General features: G+C 44.1%; 2 protein-coding genes across 4 annotated transcripts in view; both read right to left on the minus strand.

Annotated features, from left to right (window-relative positions):
• LOC113438669 (cytoplasmic phosphatidylinositol transfer protein 1-like) overlaps positions 1 to 22,377 on the minus strand; it is a 56,016-nt gene that overhangs the window by 8,282 nt on the left and 25,357 nt on the right. For 2 of the 3 annotated variants that reach the window (XM_087912487.1, XM_087912489.1), the window contains exons 4-9: positions 12,989 to 13,077; positions 11,517 to 11,592; positions 10,622 to 10,693; positions 9,180 to 9,275; positions 7,601 to 7,756; positions 3,119 to 3,182 (exon numbers count right to left, since the gene is read on the minus strand). In XM_087912487.1, the coding sequence (XP_087768613.1) occupies positions 3,119 to 3,182; positions 7,601 to 7,756; positions 9,180 to 9,275; positions 10,622 to 10,693; positions 11,517 to 11,534 (406 nt within the window). In that variant the 5' untranslated portion in view covers positions 11,535 to 11,592; positions 12,989 to 13,077. Of the gene's footprint in view, positions 1 to 3,118; positions 3,183 to 7,600; positions 7,757 to 9,179; positions 9,276 to 10,621; positions 10,694 to 11,516; positions 11,593 to 12,988; positions 13,078 to 22,224 lie in introns of all 3 variants that reach the window. The other variant, XM_087912490.1, reaches the window with a different exon arrangement.
• The window catches only part of LOC148124686 (cytoplasmic phosphatidylinositol transfer protein 1-like), a 12,350-nt gene continuing 2,160 nt past the window's right edge, over positions 12,188 to 22,377 (minus strand). The window contains exons 3-4 of the mRNA XM_087912746.1: positions 12,989 to 13,077; positions 12,188 to 12,243 (exon numbers count right to left, since the gene is read on the minus strand). Of these exons, the coding sequence (XP_087768872.1) occupies positions 12,188 to 12,243; positions 12,989 to 13,077 (145 nt within the window). The remainder of the gene's footprint in view (positions 12,244 to 12,988; positions 13,078 to 22,377) is intronic.

A 22,377-nucleotide genomic window follows, 5' to 3' on the forward strand; every position in this document is an offset into this window, starting at 1 on the left:
CCTGGAAAAGGCCTGAAGAATGGCCTCATTTTTGGCTGAATTTCGGGCCATTTTCCAGTGCTCCAGCAGCCACGAAGACCAGCTGGCTGGCCTGCATGTGCATGTCAGAAACCAGCAGACCAGCTGGCAACAGCGCATATGCTCGCTGAGAGGGCTCTGCGTGCCACCTTTGGCATGCATGTCATAGGTTCACCATCACAGGTCTAAGGACTCCTGCTTGAGCAGGGGATTGGAGTACAAGACTTCCAAGGTCCCTTCCAACTCTATTACCCTGTTAAATTATCTTTTAAGTGCAGCTATGTAAACGTATTTATATATAAATATATTTTGATGGCTGGGCAATAGATGCCTAGTTCAAACCAAGAACCTTTCTTCTCCCTCCCATACCCATTAAATAAATAGAAGCTCTCAGGGAAACATCTTTTTCAAATAGCCTTTGCAACCTGCCAAATTAATATGGTGTGCTTTAATGGAAAACGGGCCGATCTAAGCATTAATCAAATAATGTATTAAATCAAGCGCTCCTGGAGAGTGGAACGCCAGAATGAGATCATTGGAAGGACTGGCTCCGACTTGGCGTGTTCTCCATTCAAAGAGCTGTTTTAAATGTAAATGGCTGGTCCTCTAACAAACTCCCCCCTGCCTTATTTTAACATGGGACCCACTTTCCTGGAAAATACTCTTGTTTTCAATATACAGTGGAATTGGGTGGCGAACAAAAAAAACACACCCAATTTTTGAATTGGGTCACAATTCAAAAATCGGGTGGCGAACAATATATTCTCATTGTGCGCAGAGAGAGAAATATCGGCTGCTACCTAGGAGCAAACTCACAGCCTCCTGATTGTGAGGTGAGAGCTCCGTCTCTAGGCCATTTCACCACTCTCCACACCTGTCAGTCATCCCTGACAAAATTCAAAATTCCTCATGAAATCCCATAATGTACGGACAGTCTAGGGAATGCTGGGACATTTAGGGAGATGTTGGCCTGACAGCTGTGGGACCTTCCCAGGTGGAGTCTTACAATGTCTAGGAACCACTTGTTCCTGGAAGGTGGTGTGCTGAGGAACCACAAGAGCAGGAAGTAGTGGGAATAGCATCAGTGGCGGGATTCAATTTTTTTTTACTACCGGTTCTGTGGGCGTGGCTTGGTGGGTGTGGCAGGGGGAAGGATACTGTAAAATCCCCATTCCCTCCCCACCCCACTAACCTGCTTCCCAGCTCCGTTCTCCTGTGCAGGGCAACCAAAGGAGACCCAGCTGGGACTCAATGGGAGGCAGAGAAGAGATGGGGTTGGCGGGACCAGTCAGAGGTGGGATTTGCTGGTTCTCCGAACTACTCCAAATTTCCGATACTGGTTCTTCAGAACTGGTCAGAACCCGCTGAATACCACCTCTGAATAGCATGATATGAAAGACGTCATAGCATATAAGTAAAACACAGTCAAACAACAGCAGAACAACAGGGACAACAGAAAAACTGAAGAAAATAACTGACTTGAGAGGCAAGGTTAACCTGTTAGGAAAGAAAAAGAGGAAACTTTGTTCCAAAAATTGTGGTGAGGAGGCCTAATAATTTTCTGCAATCTGCTTGCTCTCAGGAGTCCAACAACTTTCAAAGGAATTGAGGAAGGAGATTCGTTATTCAGCTCCAAGGAACAGGTTGAGGCACAGCTACGATCTCAAGAAGCTCAGGGGGGTGAAATATGTTTTTGAATGAATCACAAGTTTATGTCTTGAACCCAAAACCACAAAGCAGGTTTCCCACTGAAACATCCTGCTAGATTCGGTAGCTCTAATTTGTTCCAGCAGATAAATCCCACGCATATTTCCCCACCACCAACCTTAACGATGATCTTTGGTAGAATTCCATTGGATTTTTAATGGAAAAGTCTGGTGCTTTGCTTGCTTTTTAAGCACGATTGCAAGCCCACTTAAACCTCTTTAAAATAAAATAAAAAAGGAAAGCTCTAAATATTTCAGGAGCAAATGAGCTAGGCTGGAGATTCTTCTGAATGCTTGAAATAGATTTCCTTGGCATCACTGATTTATTTATGTATTTATTAAATTTATAGGCTGTCCGTCTCACTATTCAAAGCAACTCCATGCTTTGCGATTGGGAGGGGCAGGAAACACTGGCTATGTCAAAGTCATACTCAGAAGCATCGATCAATTGTTTTCAACCATCTCATTGCATACGCAGAAATGGGGAATTTAATACATAACTAGTGACCCACAGCTTCTTCCATGGATTAATGGGTGGACATTGAAAAAAAACCCACCAAACTCACATTCTGGATTATGCACCAAAAAACACAGGGTGGTCAATGGGTTGTATAGAAGAATAGAATAGAATAGAATAGAATAGAATAGAATAGAATAGAATAGAACAGGAAAGAACAGAATTGGAAAGAAAAAATGGAATAGAATGGAATGGAATGGAACGGAACAGAACAGAACAGGACAGGACAGAATAGAAGAATGGAATGGAATGGAATAGAATAAGAATAGAATTAGAACTAGAACAGAACTAGCATATTGGAATAAAGAATAGAGAACAAAAAATAGAATAGAATAGAATAGAATAGAATAGAATAGAATAGAATAACTTTATTGTCACTTTGAATGTACACTAATCGGCATACATTAAAGTGAACTTTTGTTGCATACAGCTCTCAAAGAGTCACCACCTCCAATGTACACTACATAATATAACAGAATAAATAAATCAATACAGATAAATAGAGTCTAGTTCAAATGTATACCTGTACATGGCGAGAAAAATGAACCTTGTGAGTTTGCCAGGCGGATGGCCTAGGGAATGAAGCGATTACAGAATCTGGAAGTCCTGCCAGGAATACTTCGAAACCTTCCCCCAGAGGGGAGCAAGAGAGACAGTGAAGTGGGTGTGTGGGGTCTTGATGAATGAAACACTACATAAATTCAACATAGGTTGACGGTTGAATGACCAGGCTCTAAGGCAAAACAGTTGATCATAGGGAAATTGAGGAAAAGGCACATTCCCATGGAAAAGGAAGACCAAAGCAACTGTCCACATGGACTTTCCTCCCTTTCTCCCTCCCACCCTCCTCCATCATGGACCCCAAGATCTTACATACCAGTCCACTCGTCCACCCAGGCGAAGGCTTGGCGGTGCCCGATGAGTAAAATATCTCGAATGACCTGAAACCCAAAATCCGGTTACTGGCATTGCAGGGATGCCCAAGCAAATTCTACACAGCAATTCCCCCCCCCCATCATAAATAAATAGGAGCCAACGGTTTTCTGCAGCTGCCAAAAAAAAGCCAGGACAGTCCTCCAGCTGCATCAACAGAAGGACAGTATATCCAGGTCACGTAAAGTGTTAGTACCGCTTTGCACTGCTGTGGTAAGACCGTTCTTGGAAGACTGCCTCCGGTTTTGGTCAACCCATTGCAAAAAAAGACATTGCAACTCTAGAAACAGGGCTGGGAAGAGCAACGAAGATGATCACCATGAGCAGTTGCAGGAACTGGATATGTCTAGTCCAATGAAGAGAAGGACTAGGGATGACATGACAGCAGTCTTCCAATATTTGAAGGACTTTCACAAAGAAGAGCGGGACAAGCAAAGCACCCAAAAGCAAGACAAGAAGCAACAGATCGAAATTGATCAAGGAGAGATCCAACCCTAGAACTAACAGCGAGAACAATTAATCAGGGGAACAGCTTGCTTCCAGAAATTGTGGTTGCTCCATCACTGGAGGTTTTTAAGATAACCGGCAAACGTTCAAAGAGAAGTTCTATTGCCTGCTCACAAAAGTGTACATATACATATATACACATATAAACATACTATATACAAACATATGTATATACCTACTGTCAGCCTTGGAAGCCATATATTCACTTGGAAGCTTCGAGGCTGCCACATTTAGTGCCTGGGAATTTGGGAGTGGGGGGATTTCATAGAGAGGTGGAAGATTAGACTCAACAACATATTTTCTCAGATAGTCAAGGACATGTTGCCAAGCACCTGGAAGGGAGTGACTGGGAGGATGTCTCAGTTGGGGTGAAGATTTGATTGGGCCCTGTGATGGGTGCAAGAGAGGGATCTTCAATTTCTCTTTTGGGAATGGAAAACCCAGAACTCTCAGATTTGGGTTTTCCCAGATGTGCCAATATGACAACTCTAATAAAATGGAACTTTGAGGAAATGCTGGTCTCGGAGTTTATTGGTTTGGAGTTGGTTAGTTGGAATGTTGACATCTATAGCCATACATATAAATACCTATTAATATTAACCACTGTCCATCTTGAATGCATAGCAGAAAGAGGAAGCTTGAGAACTCACAAGGTTGATGCTGCATGGAACAAAACTGTGACTGAATCTGGATGTTCTGCCTCAGGTACTACCAATCCCCCTCCTCCCAGAAGGTAACAAGGAAGACAGGTTATGAAGAGGACGTGGCGCATCCCAGATAATCCTGTGGACCCTGCTCAAGCATAGCTTATATCAGGGGTGTGAAATTCGATTTCATTGAGGGCCACATCAGGGTTGTGTTTGACCTCAGGGGCTGCATGGATGGGGTAGGTGGAGCCAGGCTGAGTGTGGCCAGCTTGACATCACTTGTGTCGGGGACACCTGTGGTAGCCAAGTACTAAGGCAGGACTTCCTTCAGATCCTCCCTCCCTCTCATTATGATCACCTTCCTTCCTTCCTTCCTTCCTTCCTTCCTTCCTTCCTTCCTTCCTTCCTTCCTTCCTTCCTTCCTTCCTTCCTTCCTTCCTTCCTTCCCCCCTGAACTCTGTTTTCACTAGCGGAAGGCTGCAGAAGGCTGTTGCAGCAAAAAAATGTAGCCCTGCTGTGCTTGTGGCAGCAAAACGGAGCTCGGGAGGGCCATACCACAGGCCAATCCTTTGCTGTTTCCACGGTGGCCCTGTGGGTCAGATCTAAGCCCCTTGAAGGCCGGATCCAGCCCGTTGGCCTTGAGTTTGACACCCCTGGCTTATATGGTATGTCCTGGATAGAAGGGGGTGATCTTTTCTGCCATCCTCACCACTCTCTGCACCCCCTTCCTGTCCGAAGCAGTCATGCTTCCAAACCAGACAATAATGCAATAGGACAGGATGCTCTCGGTCATCCCTCTATAGAAAGTGGTAAGGACAGGAGAAGGAGAAGATGCACTTTCCTCATGAGATGAAGAATATGCAGGCACTGCTGTACCCGCTTTAAGAAACAGTTGGACAGCTGTTTGTCAGGAATTGAATAGGGTCTTCCTGTTTGAGGAGAGGGTTGGATGAGGAGACCCCAAGGTCCCTTCCGTTACACTGCCTCTGCCACTGAAGTCCCTGAGGAGATGATTAACTGGCTGAGGAATTCTGAACACTGAAGCCCACAAGTCTTAAAATTCGCTAAGTTTGGACATCCCTGACATAGAGCATTCCTGGATTCCCTTCCTTGATTTGGCCCACCTCCCAGGGTGGACAGCATGGGGCTAACCTTTTCCTGATTTTCTCTAAAGGTTGCCTGATGCTATTTGTGGCACTACGGCACAGTTTCCGTACTTCGCTTCGGAGGCGGGAGCCATATGGCGTTTACCTCCCCAAATACGAAGCAACCCAAAGCACTCTTCCCAACGGCAGCATGAAATCCAACATTTTGTACCTTGTTTTGCTGCGTGAGTGAGATGGGCAATTGTGGCCGTCTGGATGTCACAGAGCCACAACTCTGAGCATCCTTCAGCCCCAGCCAAGTGGGACGAGGCTCCAGGAGTTGTAATCCAGCAGCGACATTTTTGGGTGTGTGCGCGCGTGTGTGTTTGCCCACTGCCATTCTTGGCTGAAGAACCCAACATGAGCACTTTATGGAGGAAGACTGATGGAAGCATCAAACCCAAATGCAGACTGCATTTAAAATGGACAGCCAGAGATTATTGTTTTGCATTGTTTTTCCTGTTTTAGAAAAACAAACCCTAGGGTCATTCTCTTAGAAGATAACACCCTATTAATGAAATTTCCAAAAAGAATTAGCTGCCTTTGTGTGCCAAGAACAATATTTGTATACAGAGAAGAGCAATCAAAATGATAAAGGACCTGGGGGCTAAACAATATGATGAACAGTTGAGGGAGCTAGGTATGCCTCACCTATTGAAGAGAAGATTTACGGGACAGGATAATGGTCTTCCAGTATTTGAGGGGCTATCACAGAGAAGAGGTGGGTCAACCTACTCTCCAAAGCACCTGAGGGCAGGACAAGAAGCAAAGCATGCAAGATTGTTAAAGAGGGATCCAACCTCTAGAACTCAGGAGAAATTTCCTGGCAGTAAGAATCAGCGGAATAGCTTGCCACTGGAAGTTGTGGGTGCTCCATCACTGGAAACTTTCAAGAAGGGACTGGACAACCATTTGAGTGGGATGGTATAGGTTCTCCTGCCTTGAACAAGGGTTGGACTAGAGGTCTTTTGAGGTTTGAGGTCTTTTGCAGGTAATTCAGCCCACCCAGCACCTGGATTTTGATCACGTGACCATGATGCTGCAATGATCCTAAGCGTGAGGACCAGTCATAAGTCCCCTTTTTTTCAGTACTGTTGTAATTTTGAATGGTTATTAAACACAGGGTTGTAAGTTTAAGAATTATCTGTACTACAGACCCAGTTTTGCTTGAGCAGGGAGTTGGACTAGAAGACCTCCAAAGCCCCTTCCAACTTTTTCTGTTACTCTGTTAACAGGGAGGATCTAAGGAGCTCTCCAAGGTACTGAAAGGGCAGCCCTGTCCCATAGGAAACACAAAGTCACAACGCATCTCTCACCCATCTCAATTTGTAATCAGGAAAGCCATTGTCCCAGCAACAACAACAACAACAACATCCATATAGCCTCTCTCAGATCAGCCAATAAGGATTCTTGAATTCTGGGATAGTTCCCCCCACTTCATTGCAGAAGCGGTTCTCACAGAAGATACTGTCCGATCACAGGCTGGAGGAGATCTCGAAGGTCTTCTAGTCTGACCCCCCCTGCTCAAGGTGGAAGACCTTCTGTCATCCCAGTCAAATAGTTGTCCAGTCTATTTTGGAAAACCTCTAGCATTGGAGCATCCACAACTCCAGGAGGCAGCCTATTCCATTGATTCATTGTTCCCGCTATCCTGGAAACTTCACCTTACTTTTAGGTTGGATCTCTGTTTAACAAGCTTCCACCCATTACTTCTTGTCCCACTCCTGAATAGTAAGTCAGTCCTCTTTTCTTTGTCACAATCACTCAAGTATTGGAAGGCAGCTATCTTCCCCCCAATCCATTTCTTTGATAGACTGAACATACCTAGTTCCCTTAATCATTCATCGTATGATTTAGACTCCAGACCACTAACCATCTTTGTTGTTCTTCTCTGCATTCTTTCTAGGGTCTCAGTATCTTTTGGGTTTCATCTTGGGGACCAGAATTGGACACAGTATTCCAAATCTGGCCTCATTAATATGGTATAAAGTGGTACCATTGCTCCACATGATCTTGATGTTCTCCCTTTGTTGGTGTGGCCCGAGATGGCATTGGCCTTTTTTTTTTTTTTTGGCAACTGCAGCCTATTCATCTCCAGACATCAACTTTCCAAAAATACAATCTCACCTTATGGACAAATTGTTCTACCCGTGTTTGCAGTCCCCAGACTTCAAACTTGACCGTCACCAGTTTGTAAGAGCACATGATGGGCTTTGTATATTCCCGCCAGCCTTCCTGTAGTGGCCCGCGACCCGTCTTAACTGAGCAGAAGGACCGGAGATCCTATAGCCAATAGAAAAAAAAATAACAATCAAATTTTGACTACTTGACCAAGAGGATGCTGTAACAGTCGTAAGTCTGAAAAATGGTTATAAATCACTTTTTTTCAAGGCCATTCTAACTTTGAACGGTCAGTAAATGAATGTTTTTAAGTCAAGGACTACCTGTAAAATTATCCAACTGACCGTCAAAAGGTTGATATCAATTATGCTTTTTTCAATTCAATGGTGCTTTTTTTTTCAGGAGGCAACTGGACTTCCTTGTTTTTTCTCTGAAGACATTTCACTTCTCATCCAAGAAGCTTCTTCAGCTCTGACCGGATGGTGGGGAAGGGAAGGGTTTATATTCCTTGCAGACAGCTGGTCATCTGCGTCCTTTTTAGAGCAGGGGTATCAAAATCAAGTTGTCACGGCGGCGTCATGTGACATATGGGGACTTTTTCCCCTTTGTTAAACTGGGTGTGGATGTGGCCAGCCTGTGAGGCATCCAACCCATGGGCCGGGCATTTGACAGCTCTGCTTTAGAGGGTCATGGAAGAACTTGGAGGTTTTTCTCTGTCCTCAGGGTCACCTGAGTTAGTGCTCCTGGTTCCTGCAGTCTGCAATTTTTCCCTCTGGAAATCCATTCCTACTCCCACACCATTCCAAGGGTGTTTGTCCCAAATTGTATAGCTAAAAGTCTGCAGAGATTCTCAGTCAACTAGATCATGGTTGTGACAAAGATGCTCTTTTCGGCAGGCAACTGGACTTAAGTGTTTTTGAAGATGATTCACTTCTTATCCAAGAAGCTTCTTCAGCTCTGACAGGATAGAGGTGAATGAAAGGATTTATATTCCTTGCAGACAGTTGGTCATTTGCATCCTTTTAGAGGGTTGCTGAGGCCACTTGGAGGTTTATCTGCGCCCTCGGGATCACCTGAGTGGCGCTCCTGGTTCCTGCAGTCTGCAAGTTCTCCCTCTGGAAATCCACGCCTACTCCCGCATCATTCCAAGGGTGTCCATTCCAAACTGGATAGCTAAAATGTCTGTTGAGATTCTCAGTCATCCAGCTACCCTTTGGGACCACCATGACTTAGATGACTGAGCATCTCTTCAGACTTTCATTTCAAATCTTATACTTTTTTTTTCTCCAAAGAGAAAATTTTGACCCTTGATCCCCTGGAGATTCTATCCACCAAGCCCCCAAGAGCAGCATTGTTGCAACTCCAGCAACAAGTAGATGTACAAGGGACCAATTTGCAGACAGCCATGAACTAACACTACAACTAGGACTGAATTTGTCCTGACTGTCCAGAAGCAGAGCAACCTGACGTTCTTCCTCCAGTCTGCCAAGGTCTTTCCTACATACCATTTACAGGAATGAGCAGTGAAGTTGGAGAAGCCAAAGCCACCCGCCAACCATGCACACCCTCCACAACAGGTTGTTACCTCTAAGCTCCTGTAGTAGCGGACTGGGATTTCATCAAAAGCAATGTCCAAGAACAACACTTCATGGTCTCCCAAGATTTTTTCATTGAGAAATATCTGTGAGAACAAGGGAAAAACATTGGGCCTGTCAACTTGCCAGTGAGAGAAAACACAGATTCTCAGCTAGTGAGGAATGGTAAACTCAAGTAGGGATGGCTAGGCTACGACGCACACTTTCCTTGCTTGGCTTGTCATTAGTTTTCCTGTCCATTATCTTGCCTTCAGGTGATTCTCCAAAGCACCTGAAGGCAGGACAAGAAGCAATGGATGGAAACTAATCAAGGAAAGAACCAAGCTAGAACGAAGGAGAAATTTCATCACAGTGAGGACAATTAACCAGTGGAACAGAAGCTGCCTTCAGAAGTTGTGGGCGCTCTGTCCCTGGAGGTTTTCAAGAAGGGATTTGATAACCACTTGTCTGGAATGGTAGAGGGTTTACTATTTAATCAGCGGGCTGGACTAGAAGACCTCCAAGGTTTCTTCGAATTCTGTTATCCTGTTGTGCACTGCACAGTGGCACAGTAATTAGAGTGCAGTATTGTTGGGTGCCTGCAATTTGGCAGTTCAAATCTCACCAGGCTCAAGGTTGTCTCAGCCTTCCCTCCTTCCAAGGGGGTAAAAGGCTGACTCTGTAAACCACTTAGAGAGGGCTGTAAAAAGCACCATGAAGCGGTATATAAGTCTAGTGCTCTTGCTAATGCCGTAGTTGATTGGACGTTGCATTAGGAGTCCTGGTGGCGCAGTGGTTAGAATGTGGTATTGCAGGCTGACTCTGCCCACAGTCTGGAGTTCAAGCCTGATTGGCTCAAGGTTGTCTCAGCCTTTCACCCTTCTGAGGTGGGTCAAATGAGGACCCAGATTGTTGGGGACAAGAGGCTGACTCTGTAAACCGCTTAGAAGGGGCTGTAAAAGCACTGTGAAGTGGCATATAACTCAAAGGCCTATTGCTAGTGCTATTGCCACTCTCAAGTTCCTCTGAATCACAAGGTCTCTTTGGAAGCTCTGTTCCCTTGCCTGAGTCCCTGATGGCAATAATGAATCCCACCTCGCCTTGACTCTTCTCACTTCATCAGCAAGGCTCAATGGCACCTTGGCAGGTGACACTCAACTGTTCCTCAGTGTGTCTTCCCATAAGCAAGCCCAGATGCAATTTCCCAGGGTGGGATAATAATTTAATGCAGTGTTTCTCAACTTTGGCAATTTGGAAGATATGCGGACGTCAATTCCAGGATTCTCCAGCCAGGAGTGAGATTCCCCTGATGGGGGTTGTCCAAGCTAACATTTAGTCCCCGATTTAATGCATAGATAACTCCCACCATGTCTGCATGTCCACCCGAAAATTACTAGACAGGATGGAATGGGGACATTGTTTCTACCGGTAGTTCTGTAGGGGTTGCACTTACATTGGTGCTATTTCCACAATTATCTTCATACTTGGTCTCTATGTAGATAGAAAATTTGGGCAGAAACGAACACTGTAAAAGGAAAGAGAAATGGAGAATGTGAGAAGACCCAGCTAGCTTTCATAACTAGAACTCACTGTCTCCTGGTGATTGGTCCATGACAGTTAGAACTCACTGTCTCCTGGTGATTGGTCCAAAGTTACCCACTTGGCTTTCATGGCTAACGTAGGACTTGAACTCACAGTTTCCCATTTTCCAGCCTGCTACCTTAACCGTTAAACCAAACTGTCTGTCATCTACTCACCATCCACATAAGGTGCTATTTACACTTTCCTGCCTATAAAGCTACCAATATGAACCAAGCCATTTTCCAAGAAATGGAAAAAAAAATTGATGAGTTTAAACCTTTCTTTCACATGCTATAGTTGATGAAAAATGGACCTGCAGTAAATCTCATTCTGTCACTCTTACAACTTCTGGGAACCATCTGCAAATTTTCAAGTATTAAATCTGAAATCCTGAAGACTAGAAACCCAGTTCTACTCAGTTCCACTGAATTGCAGAAGCCCTCCTGATGTTCCCCTTTTTTGCAAAGACTAGTCTGCAACTCAGACAAACCAAAAGTAAACAACAACCTGATCAAGTAACCACCAAGAACAGACCCACCAACACTGACAGGGCAACCACGGGTATATCAATAGGGAGTAAACCCCTCTTCCTTCTAGCACTGATGATGTTACTTAGTTGGGTTATGAAGTGTTGTCAAGAAAATAACCAATCTCAGAGATCAGCCAGGACTCCACTGAATGCCTTGAAGTTACTTATGGTGTTCTTGAGTTCTCTCTTCTATTCTGCCAGAGAAGTACCGAAAGTAAGAAGGCCCCTTAGTACTTACTGTGTACTCTGCATCCATTGTGAGTTAATTCCAGGCATCCCAAGTTAGCAAAGGGGAGACAGAGAAAGAGATAAAGCTAAGGTTGGAGAGAAGGAAGAATTATGCATTACACACTTTCTGGGCAACTAAAGCCACTCACTTTGTAACCCGGGGTAGCCATGATGGTGTTTTAGTAAACTTCAAAGCTGTAAGACCATTCAGGTGGCTCTTGTGCTCAAATCTAGCAGGAAAATCCAATTACTGCTAAATAAAAGACCAAGGGAGTAGCTTGCCATACATCTAAGATCTCAAAAAAAAATTGGTAAGGGATCTTTTTAAAGATGGAGCAATTTGCAAAGGATCGAAAGACTGAGTTCACTCAACATACTTCAATCAAGATAGACAACCTTTTTGCAGATTTTTTTTTTAAAAATGGACTGTCCAAGTGTTTCTGTTAACCCTGGGAGGTAGTTCAAACAAGAAGCACAACCAGGAGTATAACTAGCCTATGACTTACCACGGTTCAATGTCAAAATTGTTAAACATTACTATGTTTCCAAGTTGCCATAAGAAAGAGGGCAGAAAAAAAAACCCTGAAAGAGCATATGGAGAATGAACTCAGAAGCACATTCCAAGCTTATCTCGCAAAGACTGTAACTGAGGCAACCGGGTATTCAGGGCACGAAAATCCTCTATTGGAGAATGTGATTGATGACACCCAGCCCATGAACGTGTTTCGTTGGACAATCTGAATTATGATACACCCACAGGGGCATGTGGGGGGGAAACAGGGTCACAGGCGATTGCAAATTACGCATCTCAGAGTCAGCTTCATACAAGTCATGCCAGCATGTCACTCCTAATAAACGTTTTGAAGTTTGGTTCGAGGCTCATGATTTAATTAGGGCGATTGCTGGAATCCTGACATTCATTTTGTGACCATTCAAAGTTACAACGGCGCTGGGGGAAAAAAAGTGTCTTATGACCAGTTTTGACTTTTGAAGCATCCCCATGGTCATGGGATTGAAATTCAGGTGCTTGGCAACTGACTCACATTTATGACGGTTGCAGTGTCCCAGGGGTGAAGTGATCCCCTTTTGCAACCTTCTGACAAGCAAAACGGGGGAAGCCAGATTCATTTAACAAACTGTGTTACTAATTGAACAGTTGCTGTGTATTCCCTTAACAACTATGGCAGGAAAAGTCATAAAACAGAGCAAAACTCAACCAAAGTCTAACTTAGCAATGGAGGGCTCAGTTGTTGAGGACCGCCTGTAGTAGCTCTATCTCTATTGTAAGGTTGTAAGACTGAAGGTATTTCCCCACTCTTTTCCTTTCCCTCTCCAGAAAACCAGGGAGGATCCCTCCTGAAATACATCTGATTAACCCTTTTTGTGGGCTGAGATACCTTTTACACACCAGTTATCCAAGCTGTGGCTTTCTCTCCTCTCTGCCAAGGTCATTCTCATACACCATTAGGGTTTCCTCCTTACCTGTGATGGTATATGGGTAATAGTTCCAGGCTTTCTCGGTGATATAGAAGATTCGTGGTGTTACTGCCCGAGCCCAGCTAGGCAATTTGCTGCAGAAGAACAGAGCAGAAGGCTAAATGAAAATCGGTGATGACCTGGGGCGTAGCACAAAGGCAACACAGTCACATAAGTAAGAAAAGTCTATTTAATTGCCTCCAACTCTGCCCCCAATGTCCAGTTACCTTTAGCTGGAGAAAAAAAACTCTCCCAAGAACAGTCTTTAAGTGGAGGAAATTCAGTCCGAAAACAAAGTACATATAAACTGTAAATAAAAATCCACACAAAACATGCTGCAGTGATTAACTTGACAGGGCAAGGAATTGTAGACTTCAAAAGCCAACAAAACACACACACACACAGTTGGGAAGACACCAGGAACCCAGATAAGCCTCAACAATAAAAGATAACTCATGATTTGCTTCTCACGAGTTGCTGTGCACAATCTCCCTTTTTAATCACTGTGTTCCCAGCTGCAACTAATGAAGGGAATCAGGGCTCTTTCCTCCCCTGTAAGCCATACAACTCACATTGCTCCCTTCTCTGTTTCTCCCTGTGTGCCTGAGGATGAAGAGGGGGGTGGGCCTCGGTCTTCCTCTGAACTCCCTCTCCCTTGTTCTACCTCTCATCTCCCCTGCTCTGCCCAGCCGGCCTTTCCCTTTCCCCAGTTTCTCCCACAGCCAATGGAGCCATACTCCCACTCCCCGTCAGCTGCTTGGCCTCTTCCTCTGAATCAGATTCCAACAAGGGCATGTCAAAATCAAATTCCAAATTTTACAGGAGGCTGTCGCAGCCCAAACGGAGCTCGGGAGCCTGTTTTCACTGGCAGATCGCCTGGGCCATCACAGGCACCCCTGACATGAGTGATGTCGAACTGGCCACATCCACCTTGGCCACACCTCCCCACCCCCCGAGGTCAAACACAACCCTGATGCGGCCCTCAGTGAAATCAAGTTTGACATCCCTGCTCTGTAGCAATTATAATATTTAATATATTATAATATATTAAATATTAATATTTAAATAAAAAAAATAAAATGTGCCAGGAATTAAGCCACTGAGGGAGGAACTGATGATCTCCAGACTGGAGAGAAACCATGATATTAAAGGAGATCAGATGTCTTCAAAGCCAGTGAGAGAAGAATCTGTTGGATTGGGGAAAGGAAAATGCCTAAAATTAAACTCCAGAGCAGGAAAGTAGAGTGGATAATCTTCTGGGGGTTCTATGGCTTCATTCTTGCCTGGAGTAGATATTAAACTAGTCAAGAAGGATGCTGAGTAACTGGAAACATTTCTCTGAACAAACTATGGTGAAGGATGTATGGATTAAGACCGATGAAGGATGATTAATGTTGCTGGAGATGTTTCATCTAAAGAATAGAATAGAATAGGATAGGATAGGATAGGATAGGATAGGATAGGATAGGATAGGATAGGATAGGATAGAATAGAATTAGAAATAGAATAGAAATAGAATAGGAATAGAATAGGAATAGGAATAGAATAGAAATAGAAATAGAAAAAGAAATAGAAATAGAATAGGAATAGGAATAGAAAAAGAAACAGAAATAGAATAGGAATAGGAATAGGAATAGAAATAGAAATAGAAAAAGAAATAGAAATAGAATAGGAATAGAAAAAGAAATAGAAATAGAATAGGAATAGGAATAGAAATAATAGAAATAGAAATAGAATAGTAATAGGAATAGGAATAGGAATAGAAATAGAAATAGAATAGGAATAGGAATAGAATAGAAATAGAAATAGAATAGGAATATAATGGAATTGGAATTGGAATAGAAATAGAATAGAATAGAATAGAATAGAATAGAATAGAATAGAATAGAATAGAACAGAAATAGAAAAGGAATAGAATAGAATTCTTTATTGGCCAAGCAAGGAATTTGTTTTTGGTGCATAAAGAGCTAAGGGCAGACATAGTCTTTCAATGCATGAAGGAATGTCACAGGGAAAAGGGTATGGATTTGTTCTCCACATGGCCTGAGAGTAAGACAAGAAACAATGGGTGGAAATTTTTACAGAGGAAGACCCAAACTGGGAATAGGAAGAAATTTCATGGCGATGAGAGAACCAATGGAACAGTCTGTCTCCTGTACTCCTACGGGATCTGTCACTGGAAGTCTTCAAGCAAAGGATGGGCAGCAATTTATGTGGAATGGACTGAAGGTTGGAGGAGAAGACCTTCATGATCCTTCCAATCCTATGGTTTTAAGCCATGACCTTCAACCAGGTGAACCAGTTTGTGAAGAAGAGGACAAGAGTCTCAACAACCAAAGTCTGCAGACAAAGGAGCGTGCATAAGGGCACCAATGTGCCTACCGTCCCCGTCCTATTGTTTCTTTTATTTTTCTTATATGTATCCATATATCCATAACTATGTTTATACTTATACCTATTATCTTGTAAGCAATTGACAAATCAAATCAAATAAATAAAAATAAAAGTCAAGTCAAGACGATGGACAAAATGTTGACAAACCATGTAAACAGGCCACCAACTCGGTTTTATTCCGCTTTTATTTTTGTAGCTCCTGGAGGAGCAAATGTACCGAAATAGAGAAGCTCAGATTTTCCTACTTCTCCCCTCCTGAACCCCAGAAGTATGAGTTAAGCCTCTGATATTTCAGTTCATTCTTACAGTTGGTTGGAAGAAACCTATCAACAAATCTCACTGTTAGAAATAGAACAGATGAACAGAAACAGGCTGTTCTAGTCAAAAGAGTGGGTTAAGAAGGCAATGTAATGCAAGAAGATGTGAGGATGTTCATTTTCACATACAGGGCTTGCTTCTGAACCACAGTAATTGATGACAGTCTTGGACTATTCATTTCTACACCCTTCAATAAGTATTATATATAGTTTGTGATCCTCATCTAAGTGGTTTGTCCCTGCATATGGGCTGTTAGACATCTGGTCAGCTTAAGAGACTTATTTTAGGGACTGTTTCTTCTCTCTTTCGAAAAAATCACAAATAAAAGCTTCATTGATTGATTATGTGCCATCAAGTCAGTGTAGACCCTATGGATAGAATTTCTCCAGGAAAATCTCTCCGCAGCCTAGTCTTCCTTACGGCGAAGGTCTTCCAATTCATTGCCATGGTAATAGAGTCTATGCACCTTCCTGCTGGTCATCCTCTTCTCCTCTTTCCTTCACGTTAATGCCAGCATAATGTCAAATCAATTCAAACCTTTATTGTCAGTGTACATATGTACAATGAGATTGGCTGAGCCTTCAGAGAAAAGGGATGCGGTGGCTCGGTGGCCAAGACACTGAGCTTATCGAACAGGAAGGTGGGCAGTTCAGCAGTTCGAATCCTTAGTGCTGCGTAACGGAGCGAGCTCCTGTTACTTGTCCCAGCTTCTGCCAACCTAGCAGTTCGAAAGCATGTAAAAATGCAAGTAGAAAAATAGGGACCCCTTTGGTGGGAAGGGAACAGTTTTCTGTGCGCCTTCAGAGTTTAATCATGCCGGCCACATGATCATGGAGACGTCTTTGGACAGCGCTGGCTCTTCTTTGGCTTTGTAACAAAGATGAGCACCGCCCCCTAGAGCCGGAAACTATTAGCACATATGTGCGAGGGGAACCTTTACCTTTAATGTCCAGAGAATGACTATTTGGTGATTTGTGCCTTGATTAAGAACTCTGGGTTGAGTTGGACCATTTGTTTGTTTCCTTGGTTGCCCATGGTCTTCTCAGGAGTCTCTCCAATGTCTCCAATGTTCAAAGCATCAATACTCTTCTTATCCTGCTTCTTTAAAGTCCACTTTTCACTTCCTGTGGCCAGTCTGGCCTAGTGGTTGAGGCACCAGGCTAGAAACCGGGAGACTGTGAGTTCTAGGCCAACTTCAGGCATGAAAGCTAGCCAATTGCCAGGAGACAGGGAGTTCCAGTCCTATTTTAGCTATGAAATCTGTCTGGGTGACTTTGGGTCAATCACCAGGAGATGGTAAGTTGTGGTTCCATCTTAGGTATGAAAACTGGCTGGGTGACTTTGAGCCAATCATCCTCTCTTAGCCCAGCACACCTCACAGGATTGTTGTTGTTGTGGGAAAAATAGGAGAGGAAAGGTGTCTTGAATATACACACTGTCTTGAATTATTTGTAAAAATAATAATAAAGGCAGGATAGAAGTAAATAAAAACATAATAAATCACAGGGAAAATAATGCATGGTTTTCCCTGAGGACCTCATAAACACTTCTATGCAGTTTTCTTCACAATGATATCTGCCATTAACCTTGTTGAAGAATTAAAAAAAAAACTTTGCATCCCTTGGACTTCCTGGTTGTCCAATCCAGGAAGTTGTTCTTGGGCGACAGAGAATAGGTAAGAAAGCAAGAAAACAACTAAGATCAGAGAGCACCAAGGACCTGTCATGCCCTTGTTAGAGTCAGGCTCTGAGGGAGAGGAGGAACAGCTGACAAGGAGTGGAGGTGTGGCTCCAGAGGTTGTGGAGGAGGCTGGGGAAGGGCAAAGGCCAACTGGGCAGTCAGAGGAAGAACCAGGCCCATCCTCTCTTCATCACGCAGGGAGGAATGCAGAAGGCAACAATTTGGCTTATGAGAGAGGAAGTGGCCATGATCCCCCTCATTGGTTGCAGCTGGGGAGAATAGTATTTAAGAGAGACGGTTAAAACACAATGTTACCAGAAGCAAAGCTTGTTTTATTTTGGGCTGAAGTTATCTTGGTTGGCGTCCTTCCAACAGACTGTGCCTTGTTATCTCCTTGAAGTTGGTAATTACTTATCCTGATCCGTTGTGGAAATTTCTTCATTGTAGTTTGTTTTAGTTTTTTTTATTTCACCTCTATCTGCTCATTAAGTTCGGACTGTATTGCTTTCTTTTGAAGACTATTTTTGAGTACGTTTTATCTCCAACAGAGAATTATTGAACAGTGGGCCAAGTTGGAGGTATTAAAGGATATTTATTTATGTTTTGGATTTTGTTACGTTTGTGTTACACTCCGTGTCATCACAGGACCCCTCCGAAAAGATTCTACTTGCTCATCCAGAAAAACAAGGGCATTCTGCTTCTTCCACTTTCTCTTTCCAACTGTTTGCCTGGAACCAACCCTGCCAGATAACAATCCAGGAGCCCATCATCTCTTGGGTCTTCCTCTGTTGCATCTCTTCTGCAGGACTGAGCTGCCGCCCTTGTGGCGTCCGATCCAGTTCCTTCACTCCTGGGGCAGGAGTGGGCTTCCAAAATTTTAGCAAAGGGTTCTCTGCTCAGTTGCTGGGTGGGCGTGGCCATGGTGGGCGTAGCCTAGCTGTCCTCCTGCACCATGGAGGGGGGTGTTTTTGCCCCCCCCGGGCTCCAGAGACTTTCCTCGACCCTCTGGGAGAGTGAAAACAGCCTCCCGGGCTCCGGAGGCTCCCTGAAAGCCGGAAACGGGCCCCTTTCCAGCCTTCATGGAGTTCTGGGAGGCCTGTTTTATGCCCTCCCTCAGCCTCTGTGTGTGCCCTGCACTTACCTGCATTCAAAATGGGACTCCTGGGTGGGGCCAGCCAGGAGTGGGATTTGGGGGTTCTCCAAACTGCACAGAATCTTATCTAGGGGCTCTTCCGAACCCCTGCGAACCCCCAGCAGCCCATCCCTGCCCTGGGGATATGACCAGGTTGTTAAGAATTGATCCTTCTTTGTTGATCCTACTGTCAACGAAAAAGATACTCCTTTGGTCTTTTCATCTGCCAGCAGAAAGGGAGTGGGGGGAAAACAGTGCATTCCTCAAATGCCTAGATAATCGTCCTGGCAACCCAAAAGTTGTCGGAGCGCAAGCATATGGAGAACATGATGGATGATTCTTGGCTATGGATGGGTCCCATTGGAGAATATACATCCAGGGGCTGAGGGGAAGACCAGGGCCAAGGGGGAAATGAATGGTGTATTTCAGTATCGTCTACATCCAGCCAATGACCAACAGGGCCACTTCTAATAAATCAATTTTCTTTTCTCCAAGAGATGCAGCTAGAGACTTGTGATTTGAATGGGGGTGGATTTCTTGGAGTCCTGACACCTATCTGCCTTCACCATAGCAACTACATATTTCATCGCACTGATTTTTCTAACGAAGGGTTCTTCAGGTGTCTTCCCAGTCATCCTTGTTCCTCTTTGGAAATTAGTTAAGCCTGCTCTAGGTATCTGATATCAGCCAACGTTGACTAGGGGCGTCCAAGACCACACCAAGTAGAAATGGGTGAAGTTCTCCACTGGCAGCTGTCACGCCAGAGCCCTCCGTTCCAGAAAGGTTCCGCTTTGCTGTGGTGTCACCTGCCAGCTGGAATTTGCAAGGAGAAATGATCTCCCTTTCCCATCACTCAATTATTCCTGTTTGGTTTTGTCCTCTATAAATAGAATTCCCTTAGGAGAAGAGTCGTGAGAACACGTAGGCTAAAAATATAACTCTTTCCCACATGGACAGCTCTAGCGATGGCCAACTGGTGTTGATCGGTATGGCAAAGAGACCGATCCATGCTGGTGGGGTGTGAGTGAGTTACCGGGGGGCTTATATTCCAGGTTCATCAAGCAATCCATCCAGCCCAAAATTGAGAAGCCGAGTTTAAGCCAGCTGGGAAGAAATGCTTAGGGCTTTAGCTCAAATGCATTTGCAGGGTAATATCTGCTTATATTGGTGTAAGCTGGGAGGAAAGGACAAAGGTAAACAGAGAGAGACTGACAGGCTAATCCTAAATTCAATTGCAGGTCGGAGAGCCTGCATTTAAATGAATTTAGCCCAATTGAACCTTGCAGGCATCGTGCATTTGGAACTGGGGGGGACGTAATACAAGATGACAGGGTTGGCTATTGAAAAAGAGGATGAGAATCAATCAAAACTTTATAAGAGGGATGCCCAGCTTGGTCCAAGGTGGCTGCAGAGCCCTGTTTCCTATGAGTGACGTGGATTCAGGGTCATCTAAGGATAACAAGATGTGTTACAAGATGCCTCAAAGTGGGTGAGGGAGTAGCAGTGATGACTATCCCTTCAGGCAATAGCCATGGTCAACTCGCAGGGGCCTTCAAACTTGACAGTTTTAAGACTTGTGGACTTCAACTCCCAGAATTCCCCCTCCAGTCCTGTTAGCTTAGGAATTCTGGGAGTTGAAGTCCACAAGTCTTAAACATACCAAGTTTGAAGACCCTTGTGTTAGGGTTTCTCCTCCCCTTTCAGACAATGCACTCTTTTTCATTCATGGGCCGGGCTTGGCTTTGTTTAGGAGCAGCACCCTGGAACAAGGAAGGAACCACAAAGCATCAGGACCTCTAGAAGACCCATCCCTCTCATATCCTAAGAACAGCAAAGCCTCAGGACCTCTGGAAGACACAATGAGGAAGGAGATTAAGGAGAAGACCTTCCATTCATTTCCACTTATTCCCTAAGAACAACAAAGCATCAGGACTGCTAGAAGACGCAACATGGAAGGAGGTTAAGGAGAAGACCTTCCTAAGAAGAACCAAGCCTCGGGACTTCTAGAAGACATAACATGGAAGGCGGTTAAGAAGATCCTCCATTCATTTTCTAAGAATATCGAAAGTTCAAGATGTCCAAAAGACAGAATATGAAAGGAAGTTAAAGGGAAGACTCTCTGCTCACTTCCTAAGAGCAACAAAGCATTAGGACATTCAGAAGACACAACATGGTAGGAGGCTAAGGAGAAGACCCTCCACTCATTTCCTAAAAATAACAAAGCCTCAGGACATCTAGAAGATGCAAGATGGAAGGAGGGCTGAGATTCTCCACTTATTTTCTAAGAAGAACCAAACATCAGGACCTCTAGAACACACAATGTTAAGGAGAAGAACAGTCACCCATTTCCTAAGAACAACAAAGCATCAGGACTTCTAGAAGAGGCAACATGGAAGGAGGTTAAGGAGAAGACCTTCAACTCCTTTCCTAAGAAGAACCAAGCATCAGGACTTCTAGAAGACATAACATGGAAGAAGGTTAAGATCCTCCATTCATTTTCTATGAACATCAAAGATTCAAGATGTCTAAAAGACAGAACATGGAAGGAAGTTAAAGAGAAGACTCTCCGCTCATTTCCTAAGAACAACAAAGCGTCAGGACTTCTAGAAGGCATATAGTAAATACAGAAGGAGGTTAAAGGGAAGACCCTTCATTCATTGCCTCATTCATTGCTGAAAGAGCAAGCTGCAGAAGGAACTGTCAATCAGCAGTTGTGAGCACAAACTTCTCCAACTTGATATCCTGAAGTTGTGTGGACAAGAATACCATCAAGTTAACTGCAGGATGATGGGAGCTGTAATTCAACATTTCTGCATGGTGCTGAGCTTGAAAAGGTAATAGCAGCAGTTATCAGAATCAGGAGCTGATGAAGAAGCTACCCGGAGATTTCCCATCACTATTTTCTGAAGCTCCTGGAGAAGGCTCGAAAAAAATCCCCTTTCTCCCACAGTGGTTCACTCATGAAGACAAGAGGTCCCCACGGTTGAGTTAGTGGGGCTCTTCGGCCTGATCTAAAAGGAGTCCCCTCCCCAGATCAAAGAAAGGAGGCTGACCTTGACCTAGCCGGTGTTGTCAACTTCATTGAGTCAATTAACTCAAACAACCTTTCCTGGAAAGTAAAATGTTATTGATCGAAGGGCCTGCAGCCAGAAACAGAGAGAGGAAGAAGGCTGGAAAGCGAGCAGTATAAATGATGGCCCTGAAGGAATCATTTTTCTTCCCTCATCTGCAGAGAATGTTTAATGCTTTCAAGGATGACAGCCTATCTCCTTGAGAAGGTTCAACCAAGGCTGGCTAATGGGGGAGAAAGAGCCGATAGCTAACAACCATATCCTGTCAATAAATCAAGAGATTTGGCTGTGTCTATAGTGCTCCGTAAGGTAACGATAAAGGTCAAAGGAGGAAATTGAACAATTGAGACTCTAGAAAGAGCGCAGAGAAGAGCAACCAAGATGATTAGGGGACTGGAGGGGAAAACATATAAAGAACGGTTGCTGGAACTGGGTATGTCTAATGAAAAGAGGGACCAGGGGTGACAGGATAACAGTGTTTCAATATTTGAGGGGCTGCCACAAAGTAGAGGGGGACAACCTATTTTCCAAAGCACCAGAAGGCAAGACAAGATACAATGGATGGAAATTCATCAAGGAGAGAAGCAACCTAGAACTAAAGAGAAAATGCCTGACTGTAGGAATAATTAAACAATGCAATAGCTTGCCTTCAGAAATTGTGGGTGCTCCAACACCGGAGGCTTTTAAGAAGAGGCTGGACAACCATTTGTCCATAATGGTATAGGTTCTCCCGCTTGAGCAGGGGGCTGGACTAGAAGACCTCTGAGGTCTCTTTCAACTCTATTACTCTTTTATCCAGA

Source organism: Pseudonaja textilis, chromosome 14 (assembly GCF_049901715.1).
Source record: "Pseudonaja textilis isolate UNSWEBS1 chromosome 14, rPseTex1.2, whole genome shotgun sequence".
In the NCBI taxonomy this organism is placed as follows: Eukaryota; Metazoa; Chordata; class Lepidosauria; order Squamata; family Elapidae; genus Pseudonaja; species Pseudonaja textilis.